Here is a 25,862-nt window from a genome sequence, read left to right on the forward strand (position 1 = left end):
ATCAAGTAAAAGAAAAGATACACACTGAATGTTGCTTAAGGTAACAAATATAGAAATATGAATGCATCTAATATGTTTTATAAACACAGAGTTTTCAGAAAAGAAATATTGATTGAAAAGATGGAGAAGGAAAGCAGGTAAAATGAAAATACCTAGAAGGGACGAAGAGCCTGGGGAAAAAACATGAAACTAACAGGAAAAAAAATGATAAATAAGCTTGATCATTTACTGAAGATTCACCAAGCTGTGCATCTCTTTTTTAAAAAGAAAAATTTCATTTCATTTATTGAACATGTACACTATGCAACATCTTGTTACTTAACTGTTAATAAGTCTCTGTGCTGCTGGTGGAACTGACACCAATTAGCCACAGACGTTATCAAGAGAATGAGATCAGGGTCAGAAGTGATGGTGAGCAAAGATGCTTTTTGTATTTTCTGAAGCCTATAAATTAACTTTCCTAACATTCTTTCCAAGAAGTGGTAACCATTTTCTTAAAATCTGATAGAGAGGCAAAACACACTCCTATACACATGCCAAGAAAAACACTTCTGAATACATCATGAATGTTCAGGTTTCCACTGTTTTTCCTTATGATAATCACTCAGCCAAGCATTACCTGTCCTTCATTCTTCACCAGTGGCAACACCTCATCCTTCCAGGCTCCACATCCTTCTAATGCCACCTCCTTCATGGACTTCTCAGTTTCCCTATCAAGATTAGCCCCGCTTCCTCTGCACTCCATCATAATGTTGGCCCTCAGATTCATGTCTCTTTTGCTTGCATTATAGTTGACTATCTATTTATTTGTCTTGCCCAATTAATAACTGACTTAATCAAGGTCTTATTCCCCTTGGAATCTCCCCAGCAGCTTGCAGAGTGCCTTGGTATGGAAGTGCTGGGAGAATCTGGTTTCTGAGACTGGGCTAAGGGCAGGCTGATATCCTCTAGCCATAAGTGTATAACCCCTGCTGAGGGCAGGACTCATGGATCAGCTTTCAGGTGAGTCACAGGGGCCTCCATTGTCTTTGGGGTTTCCTGCCTTGGTCACCTCTCCTTTTCCATCCTCCCTGTCTTTGCCTTGCCTGACCAGAAGCACTCCAGGCACTGTGCCAGTGTTATCAGTGCTAACCACTGATCATGACAATGAAGTAAAATGTAACAACTCTATTTACTCTACTCAATATAATTGAAAATAGATTAATACATGGCAAATGTCATGCATACTGCTCATTCCTATAATCTGTGCTTACAATAGAAATGTGAAAACCTAATCACACACCTACAAAGCATCAATAAAATGTCATGTTGTTAGACCAGGCTCGGTGGCTCAGGCCTGTAATCCCAGAGCTTTGGGAGGCCAAGGTGGCTGGATTACCTGAGGTCTGAAGTTCAGGACCAGCCTGGCCAACATGGTGAAACCCAGTCTCTACTAAAAATACAAAAATTAGCCAGGTGTGGTGGCAGGTACCTGTAATCCCAGCTACTCAGAAGGCTGAGGCAGGAGAATTATTTGAACCCAGGAGGCAGAGGTTGCAGTGAGCCAAGATTGTGTCATTGCACTCTAGCCTGAGCAACAAGAGTGAAACTCCATCTCAAAAAAAAAAATTTTGTTGAAGATAAAAAGTTATTTTTTAATAGCCAAAAGTTAAATATTTAACACATTTTGATATTATATTATTGTCATCACCATCTTACTTTTTCCCCTTTGTCCCCAACTATGCCAGTGATGCCTCGCAAACCCTGGGCTCCCTGGAAATGTAAAAAAGAAAAGTGAATTATTTTAGTTGAAGCAAAGATTTTTAAAAATCTCATCACAAAAGCTGATCTAGAAAATGGATATTATCATAACCAAAGGTAATACTAAGAAATAGTGACAATATATAAACATTTCTAGTTTAGAAAGTCCATGGAGAATTCTTCTGATGGTAAACCGTTTTATAAAATTCTGAAATCTTACACAAAACTGGAGTTGACACAATCACTCATGACAAAAAAGTAAATAGCAGCATAAGAGAAATTGTGATAATATGTTTGACTTACCTTTTAACTTATATATAGAACTTACACCATCATTCCCACTTCCTTCATGGCATGTAACTTGGTTACATGTAACATGATTTTAAACCTTGAAAGAATTTTTTTCCCACCAGTGGACACCATCAAAAGCAATAGGTTCTCAGGCTAGCCCACAAAGCCTATAACCTAGAAAGGAGCTGGAGCCTCCAACAATTCCTTGTAGTCACTACTCATTACACCATTCTTATGATGAAAGGCATTCTGAATTTCAACTTGGTAAAACAGGAACCCATCTTAGGCATAAGAGTGGCTAATCATAAAACTTTCCCTTTCAATACTGAAAGGTTACCATTCTGGACTCTTCTGGCCCCATACTATGAGGGCTCCAGAAATGGATCCTGGAAGGAGTGAGCCTAAGATTACCCTTGGAAGCAGAGGAGGGTGGATGCTCCATTAGGAAAGTAGGAGTAGCTACTTTTGGACAAACTGCTAACTGTACCCACTGGCTTAAGATAAAGGAACTCTAGGCCAGTCATTTCCCTCTTCTTTTCACTTGGAGAAAATGGGGCAAGTCCATGACCAACTCTTCATTCAGACCAGTCACAAATTCTATGTAGATCAGTCAGGAATGACCTGCAATTCAAATATGCAGAATGACCCAGTCTAGGATATCCATTTAGAATATTGAGTGAGATGTGGCCATGTCAGATGAAAGCTGCTCTTTCTGATGGAGCTCATTTACTGACCCTAAGGTTATTTCTACAAAATGAAATATTTAGGTCAATAGCAATGACACAAGAATACCACATATTGTCTCTTGAGGTGCCTACTTTAAAGAACAGAGCTTTGTCTAAATATTCCAAGAAGCATATTTTTAAAAGTTGTAACAACTTTGTTTTAATGTAATACAAAAGTAATGCAAATTCTGATTTGACAACATTTGAAATTGAAGTTTGATGATGCCCCAAGTCACCTTACTTTGTATTTGTGCATGTACACTTAAAAAGTACATGCTTTTAACATTTGGCATACCTATTCCCAGATACCAGAATGTCATCAAGCACTAACAGGTATCCCCCAGTGGACCACTTGAGCCATGCAGCACCCAGCATAGATTTTTAATCCCTGAAAGCACAGTTTTAGAATGTTGTTTGCAAAATCCTGTTTTGAAAATCTTTGGGAATGGCTTCAAAAAAAAACAAGCTTTAAATTCCTACCAAATTTTCATCAGATAAAAAAAAAATATGGCATATGTCTCTTACACCATATATCACTATCTCACACCTGCAAGACAGAGTTCAGCTCCTAGTGTCTCATGTGGCAAACACTCAAGGGAGGGCAAACTTCTGAAACAAAACACCCCTGGACACAAACAGATCCCTGAAAGTTCTCATGTAACTTAAAAGCAGAGATGATTTCTCCCAGATCCTCTGACTTACTTCCTTTAGCTTAATTTCTCTTAAACTTTAAATTCCTTAAACATTAATCTGCGCAGCTCCCTGAACCCTTTTTAAACAGCCAGTCCTGTGGAGAAGAGCAGAGCAGGTGAAGGGTGTTCTTGTGTTTGTCTTCTTTAACTGTTCAATTTCTAAGAATAATACCTGACCTCATCTTTTACATAGTCTATACTCTGGCTAGCTGCAATTTACTTAATATTCTTTGATTATTATTTCCAAAATTGTCATTACTCATTTTAATAAGAAAAAAGTGTAACAACATCATTTTAATGTAATACAAAAGTAATGCAAATTCTGATTTGACAACATTTCAAATTGAAGTTTGATGATGCCCCAAATCACCTTACTGTGAATATTATAGCAGAAATCTGGGAAAGCACAAGGGACTAACTTTTTATTAAAAGACATGATTATGAGCAGTTAAGAATGTTTTAGTTAATTATAATGATTACATACTTAAGCTACATTAATCCAATAAATGATATGCCTACTGCATATTTAGAATATACAAAATTTTCTCATTATATCATGCAATAATACAATAGAACATAAAAGATACGTATCATCCTCTTGTGCTTAGTATTTGCTTTTCAATTGCCCGGCCCTGAAACCTCGTAGGTGAATGTATATAGTTATAGGTAGAGTTTTACTGTTAAAAAAAAAAAGTTCTAGAATATATAATGAGGACCCTCTCCTATTTTGAAAAAGTAGTTATTGTAGTTATCCTCCAATGCTGGCATGGTGGAAAAATACAGGACACCAAGTTCACGTAATGCTATTCATTCAACTGCTAAATAGAAAATATTCCAACTGTCATGAAAAAAAAAAAGAATTCACATAACCTAGTTAAATATTTTTTAAAAAATACTTTACTGGAGGTCCTTGAGCTCCGACTTCTCCCAGTTCTCCCTGGTCACCTTCTTCACCCTAAAAAAACAGCAGAGAAAAGCACACCAAATGTTATTTTAGCAAATGAACATAGAAATAGTCTTGGTCTAACTCAGTGTGTTTTAAGTTCACTTGGTGACTCCTGGGTTATTCTACTTTCCTAAATTATTTTATATGGGTATTCCAAAGTAATTGTAGAACATTTAGAAAATACAGAGAAGTATACATGTAAAAAGTCACCCAAATCCCACCATTTAACTATAAATACCAGTAACATTTAAATGTTATCCTTTCAAAGTTTTTCTAAAGTGGAAGAAGGAGGAAGAGAGACAAAGATACAAAGAAAAAGAGAGAGACAGAGAGAGAGTAAAGGTACTCGTTGATGTTCCAAGTGTGTGTCAAGTGGGGGAGGATGTATTACTAGAAAAAAATTTAATTATACTATGAAAACATTTTCATAGGCCACAATATTTTTTCATGATAATTTTCATTTTAGCATTTCTTATAATTTTTGCACCATATACAGTATTTTAATCCAAATCAGTCATTTATTTCATGGGTTATACCTTTGATGTCACTCATAGAAAAGCCTTTTCCACTCCAAAAATACACATTTATTTATATTTTTGCTTTAGTAATGTTATAACTTCTTACATAGAAATCTTTAATTATCAGTAATTTGTTTTGACGTAAAACAAAACATAGAAACCTTTTTTCTTTTTTTCTCAGTAATTGGCCACCGTTCCAATAATAGATATTCTCCACAAAGGTTTCAAAATTCATCCTAACATATACTAAATGGTATTGGCTCTAGACTTTGCTTCTGCTCTACTGATGATGTATGATTGTTGCCAATATCAAAACATGTTAATTACTAAAATTCTATAGTATATTTTACTCTCCAATAAGGAGAATTCCCTTATCTTTATTTTTCATTTATAGTTACTCTTATATTTTCGATTTCCCTAAATGTTTACTCTTCCAAATAAACTTAGAATCATTGGGCAGATCTTTACAGAGACTGCTTGCTTTGTACTAGGATTGCATTAAATTAATAGATTAATATGGCAAGAATTAAAATCTTGACAATATGGAAATCATTTATCTTGATTTTTAAAACAAATTATGAGAGTTGTACATATTGGTTTTAGCCACATAATTATATTCAGATTATATTTCATTAGAGTCTATGACTGACATTGGGAAGAGGCAGTCCCAATGGGAAAGCCAGAGAATTAGCTAGTTCTTGGCGTGGAAATTGATATGTCTACTGCAATTTTTCCATAACAAGGTACAGGGTATTTTCCATAGATTCTCCATAAACTTTGGAGTAATATATTTCAATTGTTTCACCTACAGGTGAAAACCACAGAACTAATTAATAATCATGAAGTCAAATGACAAATTTATGAGTAGCAACTTACCATTTCACTGAATTTTGCATAAGTACTGATCCACTGTAGAATGGTGCCAATACCATGACATTTTAATTGAAATTTTACTGTTCATTCCTATATTCATGAACAGTTTTTCTAAATCTTCATTAACTAAATTGTAGGGTAAAATTCAAGACAAATTTGTGAATCTGAATCCAAACTTGAGGCCTCCAAGCTCTTACCATTCTGTTTCCAGTTTCAGTTCAGTCTATCTGCTCACCCTTTCAAGTTTCATTCTGCAATGAACTATGACCATTCTATCGATTTTCAAAGACATCATCACTTATGCTTTTAAGTGCCACAAAAACATGAAATAAATTAGAGAAATTTTCAACAACTTTCAAAGTAAATTTTGACCAATTACTTGACATACCAAAAAAAATTATAGGTTTCCCACTGAAGACCAAACCAAATTTTAGAGTCTTGATAATTAACTTGTTTAAATACCAAAAAGACTAGCTTCATGGTAAAGTGGAGGGGCACCTGTATTAACATCTCTATCTCCAAATCCTGTGGGATGGGGGAGTGAAAGTTCCCCAAAGGAAAGCATCACCAAGAGAAGGAGAAAGAGATACAAACATCAAAAATACCAGAAGTCTACTACATTTGCTTTACTGCATAGAATACCTCATGAATATCTTTTGATATAATTTAATATTTGTACACACCTATTTTTTGTAGTTAACTAATATTCTATTATTATATTGCTATAACATATTTAATTTAGTCCCCTGTGCTTGGACCTATTTTTTTTTTACTTCTGTGTCCCCCATACTCAGAATAACCCCAGCACATAGAAGGTACTTTATATTTGTCAAAATTTTTAATGAAAATTTTTAAGATTCAGTAGAAGAGTGATCACACAGAAAAATTTCCGTGGCACTTGTTTTTTTTCTATGTTCCCCAATTTGATATCAGGAACCCAGCTGTTATGTTTCAAATAAATAAAATGCCTTAACTATCACAGCCTATGCAATAAGAGACTTTCAAAATAAATGTCCAAACTGAAACAGGGTAGAGAAAATTGGTCTATTTATCCTGATTATTTGAGGTTATTTAACAGACTGATTTTAGCTAAGAAGTTCAAGGATATTATCCCTGAAGACATTGATAAATTGTCTCTCAAGTTCTTGACTTCCAAAGGGAAACAAACTAATCTTCTGTCACTACCCAATAAAGGGGTAGAAAGACATAGTCAAAAAAAGTCAAGAGGACCTGCACTAATAAGAACTTGACTTTGTAAAATATTATCAAATTTACTGAGACAAAACCTACTATGCAGTAAGTCAAATTCTTAGATACTTAAAGATGACTTGCACTAATGAATGAAAAAAAGGGCAAATAGGTTATCTTGCTTTAAATCCCAGCCTTGGTTTTTCTGCAGGGCATGCCAGCTGCAATGCAAATTGTGCTGTGGATTCTATTTCTATCCAGATACTAATATGAGTTATTACTAACCTCCAGCTTACTCCAAATCTAGGTTATATTGAAATGAGGTCAGAAATAAATAGATAAATTATTTCAGAACTTGAGATGAGAAGCAATAAGCCAATTACCAACTTCTCTGTTTGTTAGTCTCAGCAACACTTGTCATAAAATTTTACAAATGTCATAAAATTTTGTCTGGTGAAGTGGAACAACTATCTGGATAATGTTGGATTATCACAGCATCATGGAAAAAAGCTGAGTGTGATTGATTTGAAAAGAAAAGATAGTGACAGAAAAAAATGAAAATGCCTGATGCTTTATTTGTAAGAGTGTTTTGTAACTGACAACTTTAGAATATGATATTTAGTCAGATATTGATGCATCCAATTAGAACTTGTTAATTATTTGAAAAAGAAGGGTAAAATGTCATGGTTCATTATTTCCTATGATTCCTAATTTCTCATAATGAACGTGATCACTAACTCCTAATCACAATTTATTCACTAAATACTCATTTTCCTTACCTTGTGTCCTTGTCTTCCTGGTTCACCAATTTCTCCTTTAGCCCCTTTATGACCCTAACAGATGCAAAATAAATAAACATTAATATATGTATATATGTGTATGTGTACACACACACATAGATAGATAGATAGATAGATAGATAGATAGATAGATAGATAGATAAATAGATAGATAGATGTAATTGTCCTGAGTTTGGTACAGAAAGAAGGCTCATAAAGTGATCCTTCTTCCCTAAATCAGTGCCAATGTGTTACTAGAAATGGATTATGTCACAAAGAAAATTCGTGCCTTAAATTACCTTAACAGCACAATGTATATTACATGACTGCCATATATAATTAATATCAATTTTAGTTAATAGAAAAACACTTCTCTAGAATAACAAACACTTCATTATCTAGTTCAGCAATTTGATTCACTGATACTTGCTTGCTATTTTCTGGATCCCTATTTCCCCAACTTTCTCACACAGGTTAGGAGCATTCAGTCTTCTCTAGTTCCAGTAACTTAACCTTTCAGAAGTGACAGTCCTGACCAAGCTCAGCTGGCTATCCCCTGTTCTCTGAAGGCTGCTCTGAAAACCCTTTGGCCTCTTCCATTCCCACCTCCTTCCTGCAGATGGAGGAAGAGCTGGTGTAAGTGGATGTTCTCTGCTGTACAACCTTCTGCCTCTTTCTGTGTACAATTTTTAAGTGCAAAGGGAAAGCAATAAAGGGCAGTGAGTGAAAGCTGCATTGTATGAAAAGAAGATCCCTGTCTTTTCTTATCAGGCCACTTGTCCTAAGCATTTGATTGCTTTCTGTAGTTAACAGGAGACAAAACTGTGAGATAAGCATTCCAAAATGAAGACTGTCAGAACTTTCACCCCTGAAAGAAGTCTTTTTGAAAAATAGGACACCAGTCCAGGCCCAAATCTTCTGCAGTTGAGGAAACCCACCAAAACTACCGTTAGAAGAAACCTAATGGAAAACCAGTGCCTTGGGGCCTTCCGGATCATAGCAGAGCACTATTGGTTTGGAATTTCTCAAAATCTCTTTAGACTCAGAGACTAGAGAGAGAAAAGGCAATTTATCCCCATAATTTGGTATTTATTTTTTGTTTGTATGAAAAATTTTGAAAGAATTACAGTGACAGACAGAAAAATGCTTTTGGAAAGTCTCTTTTTCCTATTTTGCACAGTTTTTCAAAATTTTTTAAACTAAAAGTTATCAAATACATTATGTACACAACCCCCCCCACTACCCCTACCACTATTACCACTATCTTCCTTAATAGAAAGCACTGTGTGTGTGTGTGTGTGTGTGTGTGTGTGTGTGTGAGAGAGAGAGAGAGAGAGAGAGAGACAAGGTCTCTCTCCACTACCCAGGCTGGAGTGCAGTGGCACAATCACAGTTCATTGCAACCTTGACTTCTCCAGCTGAAGTGATCCTCCCACCTCAGCCTCCCAAGTAGCCAGGTCTACAAGTACACACCACCACGCCTAGCTAATATTTTATTTTTTATAGAGACGGGTCTCCCTCTGTTGTCCAAGCTGGTCTTGAACTCCTGGGTTCAAGTGATCCTCCCACCTTGGTCTCCCAAAGTTCTAGGATTACAGGCGTGAGCCACTACGCCCAGCCAGGAAGGAAACTTCTGAATCTTAATTTGGTGTTTTAAAGTATCTCAATCCAATGTATTTTATTGGTATTTCTTCCCTGAACTAGAAAGGCAGCTTATGATTAAACATGCATGTGTTGTTATGAAAACGTGTCAGGGCCAGCTGGAGTCTCTAGGACTGAATAACCACTACTTGCCTGATCCATCCAAGTGAGGTCTCTGCACTGGGGAGGCTAATGCTTAAAGTAAAGGCTCCATTTAATCTGGGGATAATATTCTTAAAGATAAAATACCGGACGTTATTCTCTTACCCTCATGCCTGGTAGGCCTGGATATCCTGAGCGACCTGGTGGACAGGAATTGGGACACTGCCAGGGAGAGAGGAAACAGGGAGAAAGACATGCAGAGTGCATAAACCAGGGCTCCTGCTTTGTGACAAAGTCTTTTTTAAGGGGATTCCAGTTACAGAACTCCATTGCGATTATATTCATTAAATAATTCAAAATATCCCTTTCCTTTTTTATTATTTCACTTTTAAACCCAGACATATTTCTAGCTAACAGAATAGTGTAGAGAATATAACAAATATCCTCCCATGAATCTACCATCCAGATTAAATTAATGTTAATATTTTGCAATTTTTATTTCAAATCTAATTTATTAAAGAAAATGTATTTACAGATAACCTATTGTACTATGTCCGGATTTATTTCCCCTTCTCATTCCACTGGACTAGCCCCATCCTGAGGCTCATGTCTCCCATCAAATGGTCCTACATGGCATTTAGTGCACATTATCACTATCACTGGAGTGTTAATCTATGAGTAAAACAAATCCTAAAGGAATTTACTTGAATTTTATCTCTTTAAAACCTGGATGCTCTAGTGAAAAGCATGCCTTAGTCATAATGTAAAAAGATTATAGAAAAACAAAGATAATATCTATAATGAAACATTATTAGTCTGAGTAGATGAAAGCCACCAGTCCACTAGTGTTACAGACTGCTCTGCCATCTGAGTAAAAGGAAAACATGGACACATAGTATATTCCAGGGAGATCTTTTAAAGAAAACTCATCTGCAGACTATATGGTCTTTGAATTGAAACTATATTTTGATCAACGGAAAGCCTCTTACCAGCGGATCTCCATCATGAAAGCCAATTGTTCCCTAAAGTAAATAAAATATTAAAGTTGAGAATATAATTAAATAATGAATTCAAACATACTAATAATAGAAATATAATCAGCAAAAATATAAGATATATTTGTTTAAAAAAATATAAAAAACAAATAGGAGCAGATAATATGCTAATATTCTAAAATCCTGATTCATGGGCATGTTCTTTTTGGAGAACCATAAATTGCAGTAGATTATTTTGGGAAGACATTGAGGGAAATGAAATAAGAGGAACTCTGAATTATAAATTACAAATATGAATTACCTTCTATTTAAACTCCTATTGTTACAATTTTTCTTACTAGGAAAATCTTTGTAAAAACTAGTTTATTTGAAAATGCTTCATTTATATACAAGTTTTGAGCATTTGAGACATCACAACTGTCTAAGGACTTCACAGTAATGAGTAAGACTTGCCCTATAAAAACCACCTTTTAAATTATTGTGATTCCTTTACTTTTTGGCCTAAAAAGAATCATGCCCTGGGTGGATGAAGAAATTGATAGCCATTTTGGAAATTTGGGATAATTAGTTAATAAGAACTTCCATTTTGGGTTCTTAGATTTTTTTCAACCTTGACTCTCAGACATAAAAAGAAATTCAAGCTGCAAATAACTTACACTGGGTCCTGGGGGTCCAGGGGGTCCAGGTGGTCCTCTTCTCCCAGGGTCACCCTAAGTTATTTGAAAATTGTGACATAGTGGTTATACATGTGTCTCAACACAGTACATAAAACCAGTGAGGCATGAAAGAATGGTACTACTGGAAACCCCTGCTGAGCTCAGCCATGCATAGACCTGCTGCCAAAATCAATGGGTGACACATAATCCAATTAGTTCTACAAAATGAGAATAATAAAGGCATTCCAGTCTCACTGAGGTAATAAAACAAGTCAGAGAAAGGCTAGGGGGAAAAGCAAAGCCAATTCTTCTCTACAGGACAAACATTTTATCTACTCTGCAAACAAACTGGAAATACTACTTATTTTTCTAGTTGATTTACAGAGGACCCAGAGCAACCAATACTGCTAGTGCCATCCGGCTAATCAGCGCAGAAGAAGGCTTTCACTCAGTCTGAAGCTGTGAAATGAAGGTTAATCTCTGCAGTGCCTGACTCTTGCTAGTGCTGTTCACCCACAATCTATCACTTAGTCTGTCACTGTACTCTCTTGCAATGGGTCAGAAAATCAAAAAAGACTACATTGAAGTAAACCATTCAGATGGAAATGGGTTCCAATTACTCTTAACATCCAATGTTTACTCTTGGCATGTTTTCCTTCTTGATGTTCTGCCATAAAAAGTCGGAAGCATCTTACAATTATTTTAACTTTACAATCATTTTGTATTTATTCATTTGTTCACGAAATAAATTTCCAAACAGTAAACACATGTAGAGGAACAAACAAGATATATGATACATGACTCCTTCACATAGTGAGTTTACAATCAATCACCCACCTTCACGTAACATCGCTATGTCAATGTTTTTGAAATGTTTACTTAATATCAATATGAGCCATTTTATATGAGATTTTTTATGAAGTCCAGCTCTTTAATGTTAAAAGTTAAATTTTGTTGACTGAATTATAGTTTAATGATCCTAACATAAATATACACGGTAATAATTTAAGCTATTTCCTTTTATTTCATGCGGAGAGTCTAATACAAAAGCCACTAGACTCTAGTCCTGGCTGAGAGTGTGTAAAATGAGGATGACACTCCCTTACTTGACAATCTAGAAGTTGAGAAGAAAAGTTTAGCTGAACACTTTAGGTAAAAATTTAAATCACTCTGCAAAAATTGTTATTATTCCTCACATCAATATTACAAACTGGAATGAAATTCATCTGCCATGTTTTAGATTGCAAGTGGAAATGTACAGTTAGGACAATTTGCTTTCCCAAGTAACATCTTCTATTAAATCAGCAAAGGTCTATCAAAATGCACTGTGATACTCACAACAGGTCCTACACGGCCAAGCTCTCCAGGGAGTCCTGTTGTCCCAGGAGGACCCTGAAGTCAACAAATAAAAGCAAATGGTCATTTATGAATATTTTTACAATCTATCATACATGATATTAAATATAATAAATAATAGAATTATATTTCGGTATTAGCTTCGGTTTCCAATGAGACAATAACTCATTTGACCAACCTTAATCACTTAAGATAAAACAGAAATTTCCTAAATTAACAAATACTTTGTTTAGCAGAATAAGGGTGTTATCCTTAGTTAGCCACCTAAGGTCTTGTAGACAGAATGCTATAAACACCACTGAGTAGACTGCTAGTAGAAAAGTAAGGTGGGAATTTGAGAAATAGGACATTTTTATAGATTGTGTAAAATAAATGATGAAATGATACTTACAGGGGGTCCAGGAATACCACGGCCCTAAAAGAGTACAATAAAAATGTTTATAGCATGAGGTTTATACTTAGTATAAATATGAACATAGACATAACTCAGTTAAACCGTAAATCCTTACTAAAAATGATGCTTATTCTAAAGAAAGCACTGGATAAAGAAAAGCAAACATGGCTCTGCTTCTAAAGAAAGCAGAAGCTTATTTCAGCTCCACAAACATTCCTTTGATATCTATGCTAACTGGTATTTTTCCAAATTTTTTTTTAAGGAAATCAAAGTAAAGAAGCCATCCATGCTTGCCCTCAGGAGAACTTACCATCACTCACCAAGGGGTGCGTTACAACTGGAGAGTTTAAAGACCATTCATTTGTAGCATTTTATATGAAACCTATATTAAATGCATTCCAGTTTTACAAACTTTAAAAAATTATGTTTAGAAGTTCCCCAAACTAACACCTAGCACAGAGAGGCAGGGACAAAAAAGGATCAGAAATACAACTCCCTTTCAAAAGATTGGGCTATATTTTCAGACACTAAATCCAGTAGATATTGAATATAAAATGGTGTCGCTCCTGAAGTAACCTACAATGGGAAACTAATTTAATATATTTTATTTTAAACTAGTCATTCTATTTCCTTATTTACATTTATATCTCTTTAGCAACACCACACTTTATATGATCAAGGATTGAACCACAACGTATTCATCTTCCTATCCCAACTCCAACTTCCTATCCTATACGGCCTAGTATATAACAAAACTTAATAATATGCTTGTTGAAATTAAAACTGAATATCAGCTTCCTAGATCTCTATTCTCTCTCTTTAATTTCCAAGTTCAATTTTTTTCCCCTGTGACTTCTCATTATTCTTTTCTCTCCTACATTGGCTAGGACAGCTTTTATTCACAGCTGTCTGTGATACAATATTCATGTTAGCTTTTCACTCCAGACTTGCTTTTCTAAAATATCCATATACCAAGCATCCCATGGAATCAATGCACTGATAATGATATTATTATTTCTTATTAGTTGAGCTGGCAAAACAAGCAAGAATTTCACACAGACAGTATGTTTTGATAATCAGTGGGAATTTTAAAAGGCATTCTTGGGAAAATGACTCCCGTTTGAACACTTTAATACATAGGTTAATTCAGGAAATAAGTGTTATGCTTGAGAGCACCAAAGTAATCAGCAAGTTATTTCATTATCAGAAATGCAGATGTTCAACAAATTTCACTAAACAAAAAAGGCATCTCTATAAGATGTTGAGATTAAGAGCTGAGTTGAAAAACCTGGGAGAAAGGTCAGCAAGCTGTTCACTTCTGAAAATAGACTTATAATGGAAAAGTTGACATGCTGAAAGATGGCAAAGAAAATAGCACAAATAGGAAAAAGGAAGAAAAAATACAGATTAATGACAAGAGTAAAAGTGGAACAAAGAGCAAAATAGATAGGAAAGCAGCCTAAGAACCTAGTCCTCATATACACAAATAATACACGCCTGTGACACTGAGTAAATGGAGAAAAAGACTGTCCAGAGAGTCAGGCAAGTGATAATATCTGATTAGTTGATATTTCATTAGAGATAAAACCAGTTGTGAAGAATGTGGTGTGATACTATGGTCTAAAGATTGAATATCTAGATTTGCAGCTGTTATGCAAGTAGTGTTTTTTATCATTGCAGGTAAAGAGGAAATTGTCTATTGTGAAATATTGCCTGCAAATAGAACATACATTTTCAACTTACATTCAGATTTCTCTAAAATTTTTCCATACACAGTAGGAATGCTTACCATACCAGATGTCATCAACTTACTTGTCATGTATATTATGCAGAAAACTGCATTTAAAAAATTTCATAATGGCAGAATTTTACCTAAAGATAGGAAATTTTCAGTTCTGTAGCTATACATTTACTTACTGGAAATCCACGAGAGCCAGGCACACCAGGTTCTCCCTAAAAATAAAAATAGTTCATTTGTACTGACCTTTCATAGCATGAATATATAGACATGAAGACTGCATAAATATTGAAACCATTTAAACACCCCATTAGGTTTTTTTTTTAGTTTCCAACTTTAATTTAAAGTTCAGGGGTCCCTGTGCAGGATGTGCAGGTTTGTTACATAGGTTAACATGTACCGTGGAGGTTTGCTGCACAGATCATCCCATCACCCAGGTATTAAGACCAGCATTCATTAGCTATTCTTCCTGATGCTCTTCTTCCTCCCACCCCCTATTTTTCAACAAGCCCCAGTGTGTGTTGTTTCCTCCATGTGTCCAAGAGTTCTCTTTATTCAGCTTCCACTTATAAGTGGGAACATGCAGTATTTGATTTTCTGTTCCAGCATTAGTTTGCTGAAAATAATGGCTTCCAGCTCCATCCATGTCGCTGTAAAGGAATTGATCTTGTTTCTTTTTATGGCCGCATAGTATTCAATATCATGGTGTTTTTAAACACAATTTTAGTTGAACAAGTGTATTTTAGATGCTTCCTAACTTAGTTGGCTTGCAAACCCTACAATAAAATTATGCTTCAGCATTTCACACCAGCAATTAATACAAGATGGCTAACTTACTTTTTGTCCCTTTGGTCCAACAGAGCCAGGGGATCCATCAGGTCCTGTTAATCCCTAACAGAGCAAGACAATCATGTTAGAACCATCATAATATCCTTAGGCAAACCACTAGGTGGAAAACTTTCATTTTATTTATTAATAATCTATAGGATGGTTATATATGTATGATGCAAATATTGATAAAGAAGTACCTTCCTAGATTCTAACTCAAAAGTGAAGATTAACTTAAGGTTTGCCTGTTGTGGTTATTTTTTCTTGATAAATTGTATCATATTTCTAGCTTCCTGCTAACTGCACTGTTTATCACAGGGTTCAGTAATTTAGTGCTTTTTGTCTCTGCTTTGAAAAAAAATGCAACATAGCAATTACAATGTTGTATTAGCTAAAACTAGTGGGTCTTGGCTCTGCCATTCACTCAGGTTTATTTACCTCCTTTACTTCATTTATGAAACAAAAATACTACGTATCTCTCTACAGGACAATATCTCTTTCTAACTGTATGACCACAATGTCTTGCAAGTCAATAAAATATTTCCTCAATAAGAATTAAACACAATCTAATTATTACCTTACAGCCACTAACAGCCCCCTAGGCCATGAGGACAATGTCTTGGAAGTCATTAAAGTATTTCCTCAATAAGAAACACAAAAATCTCATTATTGCCTTATAGCCACTAACAGCCCCCTACCCATCTTCTAGCAATGACAGTTGCTTATCAAAGAATATTAATTTTTAAAGTAGAAACATTTGAAGCATGCACATTTCTACATTATTTTTCTTGTAAAAATAGCTATAATTAAGTATATATATTCATGTATGCCACTCGGTATGTAAAATTTAAGCCTTTTATTATAAACCACATTTCTAATTATCACATTTAATACTAAAGCAGTTATTAAATACATATTCTAAACATTATCATTTTCCCTTATAGTACTTACTTTATCATTATCCTCCATATAAAACACATATTAAAGAATAACAATATCACATGTATACAAGAATTCCATATTTGGTAAAGATACATTTCTATTTTTAATTTTTTCTTTGCTCTTTGACACTTTCAGATGCTGTCATTTACTATGTAATCTTGAAATTATACCTTTTTAAATATAAACATGATATATATGTGTGTACGTATACACACATGACTATGTAAGTGTCTTACAAACTCTATTTTCAAGATTTTGAAGACCCAAATGATATTAATTGAGAGATGGATCTCTTGAAAAATATGAAAGCCCTACTTAAAAATTAATCACCAAAATTTATATTTAGTCTGTCATGGTCTGAAATAAATACAATAAAATTCCTTCACATAATTCACATAGAAAACTGGTTCATTGGCTACCATTTTTATATTTCTCTACATTAATTAATTTTCCTAACAATGTCACAGAGTGAATCAAAGGAAGTAGAAAAAAAATGAGTTGAAAATGTTAATTACTGGAAATTTACCAAAGAAGAAAAGTATTAAACCCACACAAAAAAGAATTTCTGACAGACTGCCTTTGATTTTCAAGAGCCCTAGTCTAATGACAACACTAATTTGGGAACAAGCCTCAACATGATTAGTTGCTAAGCACCTATGGTAATGAAATGTTTGCTTTGGTATTTCACAAACAAACCATACATCCAGGAGCGCTCTGGACACACATATGGCATGTAAATTTTATAAACCTCTGGGCATATTTAACTAATGGATCCTCTAACTCCCACTTAATGCATAAACCCTCCAAGACCAATTCTGGTCAATTTTCAAACACACAATCAACTAATACTCTTCAACCTATGACTAGAATAACTGAGAAGATTGGAGAATAGTAACTATAAAGCAGAAGCAAGTAAATGATTGGATAACCTGAAGGCTGTTTTCAGGTTCTTCATATTTAAAATATCCTCCATAGGCTGGGCGTGGTGGCTCAAGCCTGTAATCCCAGCACTTTGGGAGACTGAGGTTGGATCATGAGGTCAAGAGTTCGAGACCATCCTGGTCAACATGATGAAACCCTGTCTCTACTAAAGACACAACAATTAGCTGGGCGTGGTGACACATGCCTGTAGTCCCAGCTACTTGGGAGGCTGAGGCAGGAGAATCGCTTGAACCCGGGAGGCAGAGGTTGCAGTGAGCTGAGATCGTGCCACCACACTCCAACCTGGTGACAGAGCAGGACTGTATCAAAAAAAAAAAATCCTCCATAAGAAATGATAAATTATGTCAATCACTGGAAAGTTCTTTGAACTAAGTTGAAAATGGATTCTGGTGTCAGATGTTACAGTGATGCCTGTTACAAAATAACTATGCAGAAAACCATAAGCTCCCTGAGGACAAGAATCACATGTCCTTTACAGTCCTAACATGTTGCCGTGGTGTCTAACCACTCAAGATGTGGATTACCATATACAACAAATTTAAGGAATCCTTCTAGGTGGAGAGATATTACACTTGTTCCTCCACATCATCTTTATATTCAGCTCAAATCCTGATCCTACCACTTAGCAGCTGTGAATCATGGGCAAGGTGCCTAACTGCACAATGTTCTAGATGCTGTTCCTCATTGAGAAAAGGTCCTGCAAACAAGCAAGCAAACCAAAATCTAGGTATTAACCACCGCACTGTACTTCTGGGTCTCATCACATTTTCTCAGTGCCTGAATATTTGTACCTAGACTGACCTTTCAGAATAATTTCTTAATAACTCCCAATCCTAGTTGTAAAACATCTGCCACAGATATAGTTGTATACATTCAGAGAATACAAAGCACCTAGCCTCTTCCTGTAAAAATTGTCACAGTTTAGCTATAATTCTTATACTTTATTCTAATTCCTCTTCTTATCTCATATGGATGTTATAAGAAAGAATAAAATACTGTTTTTAAAAATCTGAGTATGTCACAACAAATTGTACATATGAAAATATGTATTAATTAACCTATTAATATAATTGCTGAAAACAGCACAATTGTCCTAAGGTTAGAACCAAGTTCTGGCTTCTCTAATTTTACATATCCATAAGCCAAAAAATAAAAATAAAAAATCAACTTAACCTGAAAAAAGAACAGATTTGAATTGAAATACACAGACCACACTCATAACACATACATAATTTTCAAAATCCAATTTGCAATAAGACCCTCATTCCTATTTCAAAGACATAAAAGAAAACATTACCAGTAGCAGAAAAAATTACCTTCATATGAATGTTCATACAAAGTTTTATACATGATAATATTGAAGTTGACTGTGTTTTGAACTTCATGTCACTGTTTGGCAGAGAATACCAGTCCTCAATGGAGATTTCCTTCCAGCATTCCGACAGCTCAGCTGGTAGGACTCAAGGCATACTCTTAGAAGCATAACTGCTATGACTCATTTACATTTTCTGCCAAAAATTCGTTCAGCACAGGATAATGAACTCTGAACAGGGTTCCTTTCTGATTCTTTCAACCATCATCCAATTAACCATTTTTTAACATTACCAAAAAACAAGCCTTGTAATGACCCAAAGAGCAAAAGACGAAGAGATTTGAGGTTTAAGGTCCTACCAGCACACTCAGGTTCATCTACCAAGAAAGGACTGCTGAAGCTCTCCTGCTTACTTAGCTCTCCTATGGCCAAGGACACAGAAACAGCAAATTCTGATCCAGTTACTGCATTTCATTATTCTCAAAGATGTCCATTCTCAAGTTAGAATGAAATATTTTTTTTAAATGTCAAATCAGTCAACGAGTGGAATAAGAAAACTTTTCCGTTCCAGAAGTCTCATGTGGCTTCAATTCAAAAGCCAGAGAATACAAAACATACCAATATTTATAAATAATTGTAAAACATCAATTACAAATGGCTTTTATTATTCATATCATTCTTCTTGGTCGGTGACTTAGGGACTAAAAATTCACTATCGCATTTTCTCTTTATTCTTGCTATTCTCTCTCATCTATTAAGAACCTCATTTGTATCCCCATGAGGCAGAATTGCCTGGGAAGTCTAAAAATCAAGAAATCTGTACTATTTTGCTATCTTAGCTACTAAACCCTAGTTCCCTGAGGAAACCACTTGTGTTCATAATTATTCAGTTTCCTTATCTACGGAAAGTAATATTCGACCAATCCTTTCCAGGTTACTGTGTGGTTAAAAGAAATATTTGTAGCAGTGCTTGTGGAAAAAGTTCTATGTAAATGCATACAGTATAGTTAATTTTCCCTGAGATCTAGAAAATGCCTAAAATACTGGCATATACGTGGGTTTTCTTTTTTCTCCCCTTTCCTCGGTCTCTTTTGCTTTCCTCTGCTGTCCCAGCAGACTGACCAAATGTGCTCATCATTTTCTCCCTGAGGTCAAAGTTCAATAACTTAAGACAGCTTATTCCTTTACATCTTTTAATGTTTGAAATCTGGTTTATGCTACACTGTGAGTCTGCAAATATAAACAAAGAAAAATTTACTTGAAATTGTTTTCTATGTTGTACTTCTAAAAATTTTAAAGCACTTTTGTTTATCCAAAACTTCTGTTAGAGTGGGGAAATTATAAGCTGAGGATTGTCTTTATGACACCGTGGTATAAGGTGAAGAAGAATCTGTTGAGTAAGCTACGAAAGCACTATTACATCAGGGGACAGATAAGTCTAGATTTCTGCCTGACATTATATTGCAGCTTAATAGCAAGACAAGGCTTCAGATGACCATTTAAGCTTCAGTCACCAAAATAAATTTTTGAAATACAAAATAAATATTTTATTTACCAAAATAATTTTTTTAATTTAGTCAGAAAATTTTCTTTTCATCCAGAACAAAGAGCAGATTGAAGTTTCAAAGAAATATGAAATAAATTCAAGCTACATTAGGCTACTAGTTTGCTCAGTGGCCTTGCATTTATCCAACTCTTTTTCTTATGGGATGACAATTTCAGGCAATTATCGATGTTCCAAAGAGTTTGACTGCCAACAAGTTATATTATTTTGGTTCATATTATATTAATACAAACACTTGTTTGAGATTCAGTTTTTACTATTTAAATATTAGTCTTGGGTGCCTCCTGTACATACACAGAAAGTTCAAACTAGGGGCTTTGTAAACCAAGATCTATTTCCTAAAACACCAAATAGTGAAATCCTGTCTCCACAAAAAAAATACAAAAATTAGTGGGGCATGGTGGCCGGCACCTATAATCCCAGGTACTGGGGAGGCTGAGGCAGAAAAATTGCTTGAATTTGGGAGGCCGAGGTTGCAGCGAACTGAGATCACGCCATTCATTGCACTCCAGCCTGGGCGACTAGAGCAAGACTCCATCTCAAAAAACAAAACAAAATAAAACAAAAAAAAAAACCACAAATGCTAAATCATATAGAAAACACCTTCATTATAGAAATCCTGACAAAGAAAGCACATCTTAATAACAGTAAAAATCCAGTTATTTATTTTTCTTTTGAAATGAAGTGTCTGTCTTAAACTGTAGTTAAAAATTCTTAGAAATCATAATTATAGGTTTTCGGGTGCTTTCATTTAGAAAAGTCTTTGGTTTTGGGACAACACATAGAGTGGTAACTTGAAGAATAACTTGAGTGATGGACCATGGCATGCTCTCTAAGAACAGATGCCATTTCTTACTTCACTTAATATTCCAGAGACAAACTCAAGGACTGGTCTTTAGCAGGACCTCATTAAATATTGTTGGAATGCATGGAAAGAGGAGAAGCTGAGAATCCTGAAGTCATTTTACTCTGAAGAAGTATTATTTAGTGTTAGGTTTACCACATAACTCAGCATTTGATAGATATGGAGGTAAACTGGAGAAAGGTTGCTGGTTCCTAATCTTCTTGCAACCCCAGCCAACTCATTTCTGCCAGTAATGCCAGCCAGAAAATCTCCATGGAAAGAGGAATGTTTTTGAATTTCTACATTCAAAACTAGTTTTTTTTTAGTTTTTCTTATCTGATGATATGTGTTGTTCTCCTTCCCTGCCCCATCCCCGCACATCCCCACACACTTCAAGTGCATCTTTCTTTTTCCAATTCCTTGGGATTTAGGAGTGCTCTGCCCTTTGCCTACCTGCAGGCTCCTTTTCTAAATTAATCCAGGGAGTGCTGGTGAAAGAGCAAGAGTGAAGGCTAGCCTCCAGGAGCCTGTCAGTGGGCTCACAGCCCATAAGTGAAGGCCAGTAGAATCTACTGCCACCTGTACCCACTGTGTCTGCAGTGGGGCTGAGAGTTCACAATGTACACGGGGAGGTCATGGTTAGAGACAGGAAACCGGTACCCGGTGCTGTTTTCTAAGACGAGGAAATGCCAGCGCCTGGAGAGAGGTATCCTCACCTTCAGGATTGCTTTTGCAAACGCTGCCAGCTCCAAGCTCAGTCAGGCGCTGGCAGGAGGCCAAGTTTAAAGGTACAGCACCTTCTCTCTCTCTCTCTCTCACACACACACACACACACACACGTACGTGTACCCACCACACACCCCAGGCTGGGCGCCCTCCCAACACTCGTCTACTCACATCAGCGCCGGGTGTGCCGGGCTTGCCTGGCGCTCCTGGCTTTCCCGGTTCACCTGCAGGACCCTGAGCAGGGGGAGGAGGGTGCAGGGACAGGAAAGAAAAAGGTGCAAAGTTGAGACCCTTCGGACACAGGGGGCTGTAAAACATGTCTAAAGGAAGGAAATGGAGTGCCATTAACACCAACCAACTTACCGGTGGGCCCGGGGGACCCTTAGGACCTCGGTCACCCTGGAGGGGTAGTAGAAAAAGAGAAAGCAGTCTATGAGCGGGACAGGCTGGGGACCCCACTGGGACAATCCCAGGAGAGCTTATCGCAAGGATGGGGATGGGGTAAGGGTCAAAGGGGGAGGGAGGTTCATGACCAACAGGGATACCTCCCCCTCTAAAAATCCCCGGGGTCCTAGGATCCAACCCCCAACTCTAGTCCACATCCAATTCTGCCTAAAGGCACTTAAAAGTGGGGTGGCGGGATGGGGAGACCCTGGTCCTCTCCAAAAACCCACAGGAGCCCTGGGAAAGGAATAGGAAAAGGCAGGACTGAGAAACAGAGGTGACCTGAAGATAGAAACTTACGTCGATGCCATCGATGCCGGGAACTCCAGGGGGGCCCGGAGGCCCCGGAGGACCCTGCTCGCCCGGGGGACCTCTCTGGCAAAAATAGCAGACACAGGTTAGTGGAGCAGGTCGGGCAACAGGAGCAAATGAGCGCAGTGTCACGAAGCCCCCGCCTCCATCGGGTAAAAGATACCTTCCAGAGGAGGCTGGGTTTTTGAAACCCAACACAAAAATGTCTCAGACCTCCAAGCAAGCACGGCTTTGGTCTCCACCATATTCTAATGAGCTAAACTATGGGCTAGAGCAGGATAGACGTCCCCAAGGTAGGGAAGATCTCACTGGATCTCACCTCTGCAGAGTGCATTAAACAGAACTATGGAAAACGGAAGGGCTAACGTCTTTTTACCCTCAAAAGGACTCAAAAATGAAAATGGTGGTCATTCGATACCTCGATTTATCAGTCATTGCACGTCAGTGTTTTGACAATAATGGAACAGCCAAGACCAGAGACTCCACACCAGGATCTTTGTCCGGTGGAATGGGGAGGTGGGGGCTATTCTTGAGGGAAAGATTTGGGAGGAGGAGGGCAAGGCAGCCGTGAGAGCAGTGCCTGGCCTCATTACAGGTTTACCTGCAGTGACACTCCCTCAGTCCCTTGAATTAGGTCTTTGCATCTCGCTTTAAAATTACACCAAATTTCAGACTGACCCTGGGGTGTGATCCCCTTTTATCGCCGGCAGACAGCTACGTTTTGAAGGGGCTGGAGGGAATCCTGGTGTCTGAAATAGTATGAACGAGTTGCTTAGGGAATATGGGGTTTTTTCCCCCTTCTGAATTAAAAAAAGAAAAAGAAGAAAGACTCTTTCATCAAGGAAAACTTTGTTTTTCTAAAATCCAACGACCAAACAGGTTACAATGGGGTCTTTGTAAGTGAAACCTCAAACCTCAGCTGCGCTTAAGCGCCCCCGCCAGGTCCTCTCCAGCGCGGGAGGGAGGAAGCGCTGGGGCCTTTGGGAAACTGCTGAAATGCTGATGCGAGCCAGGCCGCCCGGTTCCATCCCGGGGCCGCCAGCACCGCTAGCTGGACTCGGGGTTTAGGACAGCCACTGCGGGCTGGAGGAGAGGGAGAGGGAGCTTGCCTGGATTCCCGCCTTTTCCAGCAAGGCCTGCTCTTGACAGTGACCAGGAGTGGGGGCAGGGGAGGAGGTGAGGTAGGGAAATAAGAAGCAATAACAGGCTAAGAATTAAACGTAGGTCTCGAGTCACCTTCAGCGCCAGAGCCTGCAGTGGGGAGGATCCAGGAGAGGGAGGAGCGCCCCTTCCTAGACCAAAGGGTCATCTAGGATTCTGGACTTCGACAGGAGTCACAACAGGTGCTGGAGGCTGGCGGGAGCGCGGCTCAGAGAGCCCTGGAGATGCTCCGCACAGTTCCTCTACCGCTAGGCCCCCACCTGTCCTCGTGTGTGCCTCAAAAATGCAAATACTTCCTGCCCCCAACTTACCTCGTCAGTGGTCTGGCTGGGCTGGAGAAGAAAAGACGGGGAGAAAGTGAGAAAAGCACCCTTCAAACTCACTGGCAACTTACTTGAGCGGCGCATAAGCAGAGCCCCGATAGGAGCAGCCCCAGGGCCCCGCGGTCCCGCGCCGTCCAGGCCATGCCCGCCGCCCACCGCTAATCCCTTGGCCTGGCTCGGCAGCCGGCCGCCCCTCTAGGCGGCTTCCAGACCCGTCACTAGCATAGGTGGCACTTCGTCCTTGCAGAAAAAGCACCCCCGAGAGTAGCGATGGCCAAGGTGTCCCAGCCTGGGAGGCGCGCGTTCCTTCTGTTTATGAATGTCCCCGGAGAGGGTCCTGGGATTGGAGGAGAGCTAGCAGACCGGGGAGGACGGATAGAATGACAACAGTCTCCCTTAACCCTTTCCCTGCAGCTGCACAGGCAAGGACTGACCACGCTGCTCTGCCTCCACCCCACCTACCCCAGTGCAGCCTCTGGCTATCCTCAGAGCCTCCCCAGGTGGCCGGTGCCAGTGTTGGCCAGTAGTTCTCAAGTATTCTTAGATATGTTTGAGACTAAGGGAGGAGGGACCACCGCCACCCAAGGGAGAACCCGCAGGTGGCTTCTACCTGCCAGGCTGCAGGTGGTTTCTACATGCCAGGTTCAAAGTATGACCTGTTCTTCCTTCATATTTCTTTAGTCAGTACAGCAAAGCACAGGCTCTCTTAGGGAAAGAGAATGATGAGGAGGGGTTCTTGGGAGGTGGCAAGGTGGGAAAGTTGGCAAGGTGGAGAGGGTTGAGCTGGGTAGAAGTGGCCTTTGCAGGTAGTCAGGGGACTTACCATTATTCTGGCTGGCAGCTCATGGCAAGTTTCTCTCCTAGGCCGCTGGGGGTCACAATGGATCAGCATCCATTGAAGTTCAAACTGGAGAAAGGTAGTAGACAGTCAGGTAAGGTTTTTTGGACAACTGAAGCTAGTCATTCAGGAGAGAGGTGAGTTTATACTTGTGGTCTAATTGTTAAAGAATTGGAAATCAAGTTGAACTTGAACACACTGGACCAGGACTCTTCCTTTTCCTTGAATACAAGTTTTCTAAGGGAAATGGGTTGGAAATCTCTTGCAAGTTTCTCTGATTATTAGGCATAGATGCCTTTAGCTTTGAATTATTTCAGCATACCCCTAGCCAGGAAACAGACCACACACACTGGGTTTCTATTTCTGTTCTGATAACAATCTCAAGAAGTAGATCCTATTAAAATGAGGTTCAGAGAGAACAAGAAACTGTCCAAGTTACAAACCGTAAGTGTCATAGTCTGGATTGAAACCCAGGCCTATTGAACTCTACAGGAAATATATGCTCTAAGATTTTAGATGGGAGATTAGAGACAGAAACAGAAAAAAAAAAAAAAAAAAAGTGGCCATCAGAAGGACAAGTAGAAGAAAGAAAATCTAGTGTTGGAAAAAAAATTTGCACACCAGAGAAGACATTCTCTATGAAGTAGTCACAGCTTAAAAATGGAAATTTTAAGGGCTGAAGATGAAGGTAATGAGAAGGAAACCTAAGACTCAGGAGAAAAATATTTAAAATGTTTAATTTTATATAATCTTATTCATTTATTGAAAAGATGTATCTTTCTAGGCATTTGAAATTCTGACAACTTTCTTACATTGTTAGCAGGTATTACAGGAGAAAAAAAAAGAGGGTAACAGGAAAGAAACGGAGCTAGGAAAGTATTACCAGGTCTGAATCTGAAAAGATCCTCAGGTGACAAGGCAAAAAAATTAAAATGTCATATCCCACAGGAAGCCGATAGCCATGCGTCCTGCTGGTATCTCTTAACTAAGGA

At 37.8% G+C, this 25,862-nt stretch overlaps 1 protein-coding gene across 3 annotated transcripts in view; it reads right to left on the minus strand.

The window, feature by feature from the left end:
* Window positions 1-25,862, minus strand: part of COL9A1 (collagen type IX alpha 1 chain) — an 88,206-nt gene that overhangs the window by 43,832 nt on the left and 18,512 nt on the right. For 2 of the 3 annotated variants that reach the window (XM_002806711.6, XM_054254153.2), the window contains exons 6-20: window positions 24,856-24,939; window positions 24,021-24,041; window positions 22,537-22,611; window positions 22,156-22,191; window positions 21,964-22,026; window positions 15,472-15,525; window positions 14,814-14,849; window positions 12,894-12,917; window positions 12,485-12,538; window positions 11,147-11,200; window positions 10,485-10,517; window positions 9,661-9,717; window positions 7,753-7,806; window positions 4,350-4,403; window positions 1,699-1,752 (exon numbers count right to left, since the gene is read on the minus strand). In XM_002806711.6, the coding sequence (XP_002806757.5) occupies window positions 1,699-1,752; window positions 4,350-4,403; window positions 7,753-7,806; window positions 9,661-9,717; window positions 10,485-10,517; window positions 11,147-11,200; window positions 12,485-12,538; window positions 12,894-12,917; window positions 14,814-14,849; window positions 15,472-15,525; window positions 21,964-22,026; window positions 22,156-22,191; window positions 22,537-22,611; window positions 24,021-24,041; window positions 24,856-24,939 (753 nt within the window). Of the gene's footprint in view, window positions 1-1,698; window positions 1,753-4,349; window positions 4,404-7,752; window positions 7,807-9,660; window positions 9,718-10,484; window positions 10,518-11,146; window positions 11,201-12,484; window positions 12,539-12,893; window positions 12,918-14,813; window positions 14,850-15,471; window positions 15,526-21,963; window positions 22,027-22,155; window positions 22,192-22,536; window positions 22,612-24,020; window positions 24,042-24,103; window positions 24,324-24,855; window positions 24,940-25,862 lie in introns of those variants that run through there. The other variant, XM_008994638.5, reaches the window with a different exon arrangement.

This window comes from Callithrix jacchus, chromosome 4, assembly GCF_049354715.1.
Source record: "Callithrix jacchus isolate 240 chromosome 4, calJac240_pri, whole genome shotgun sequence".
NCBI lineage: Eukaryota > Metazoa > Chordata > Mammalia > Primates > Cebidae > Callithrix > Callithrix jacchus.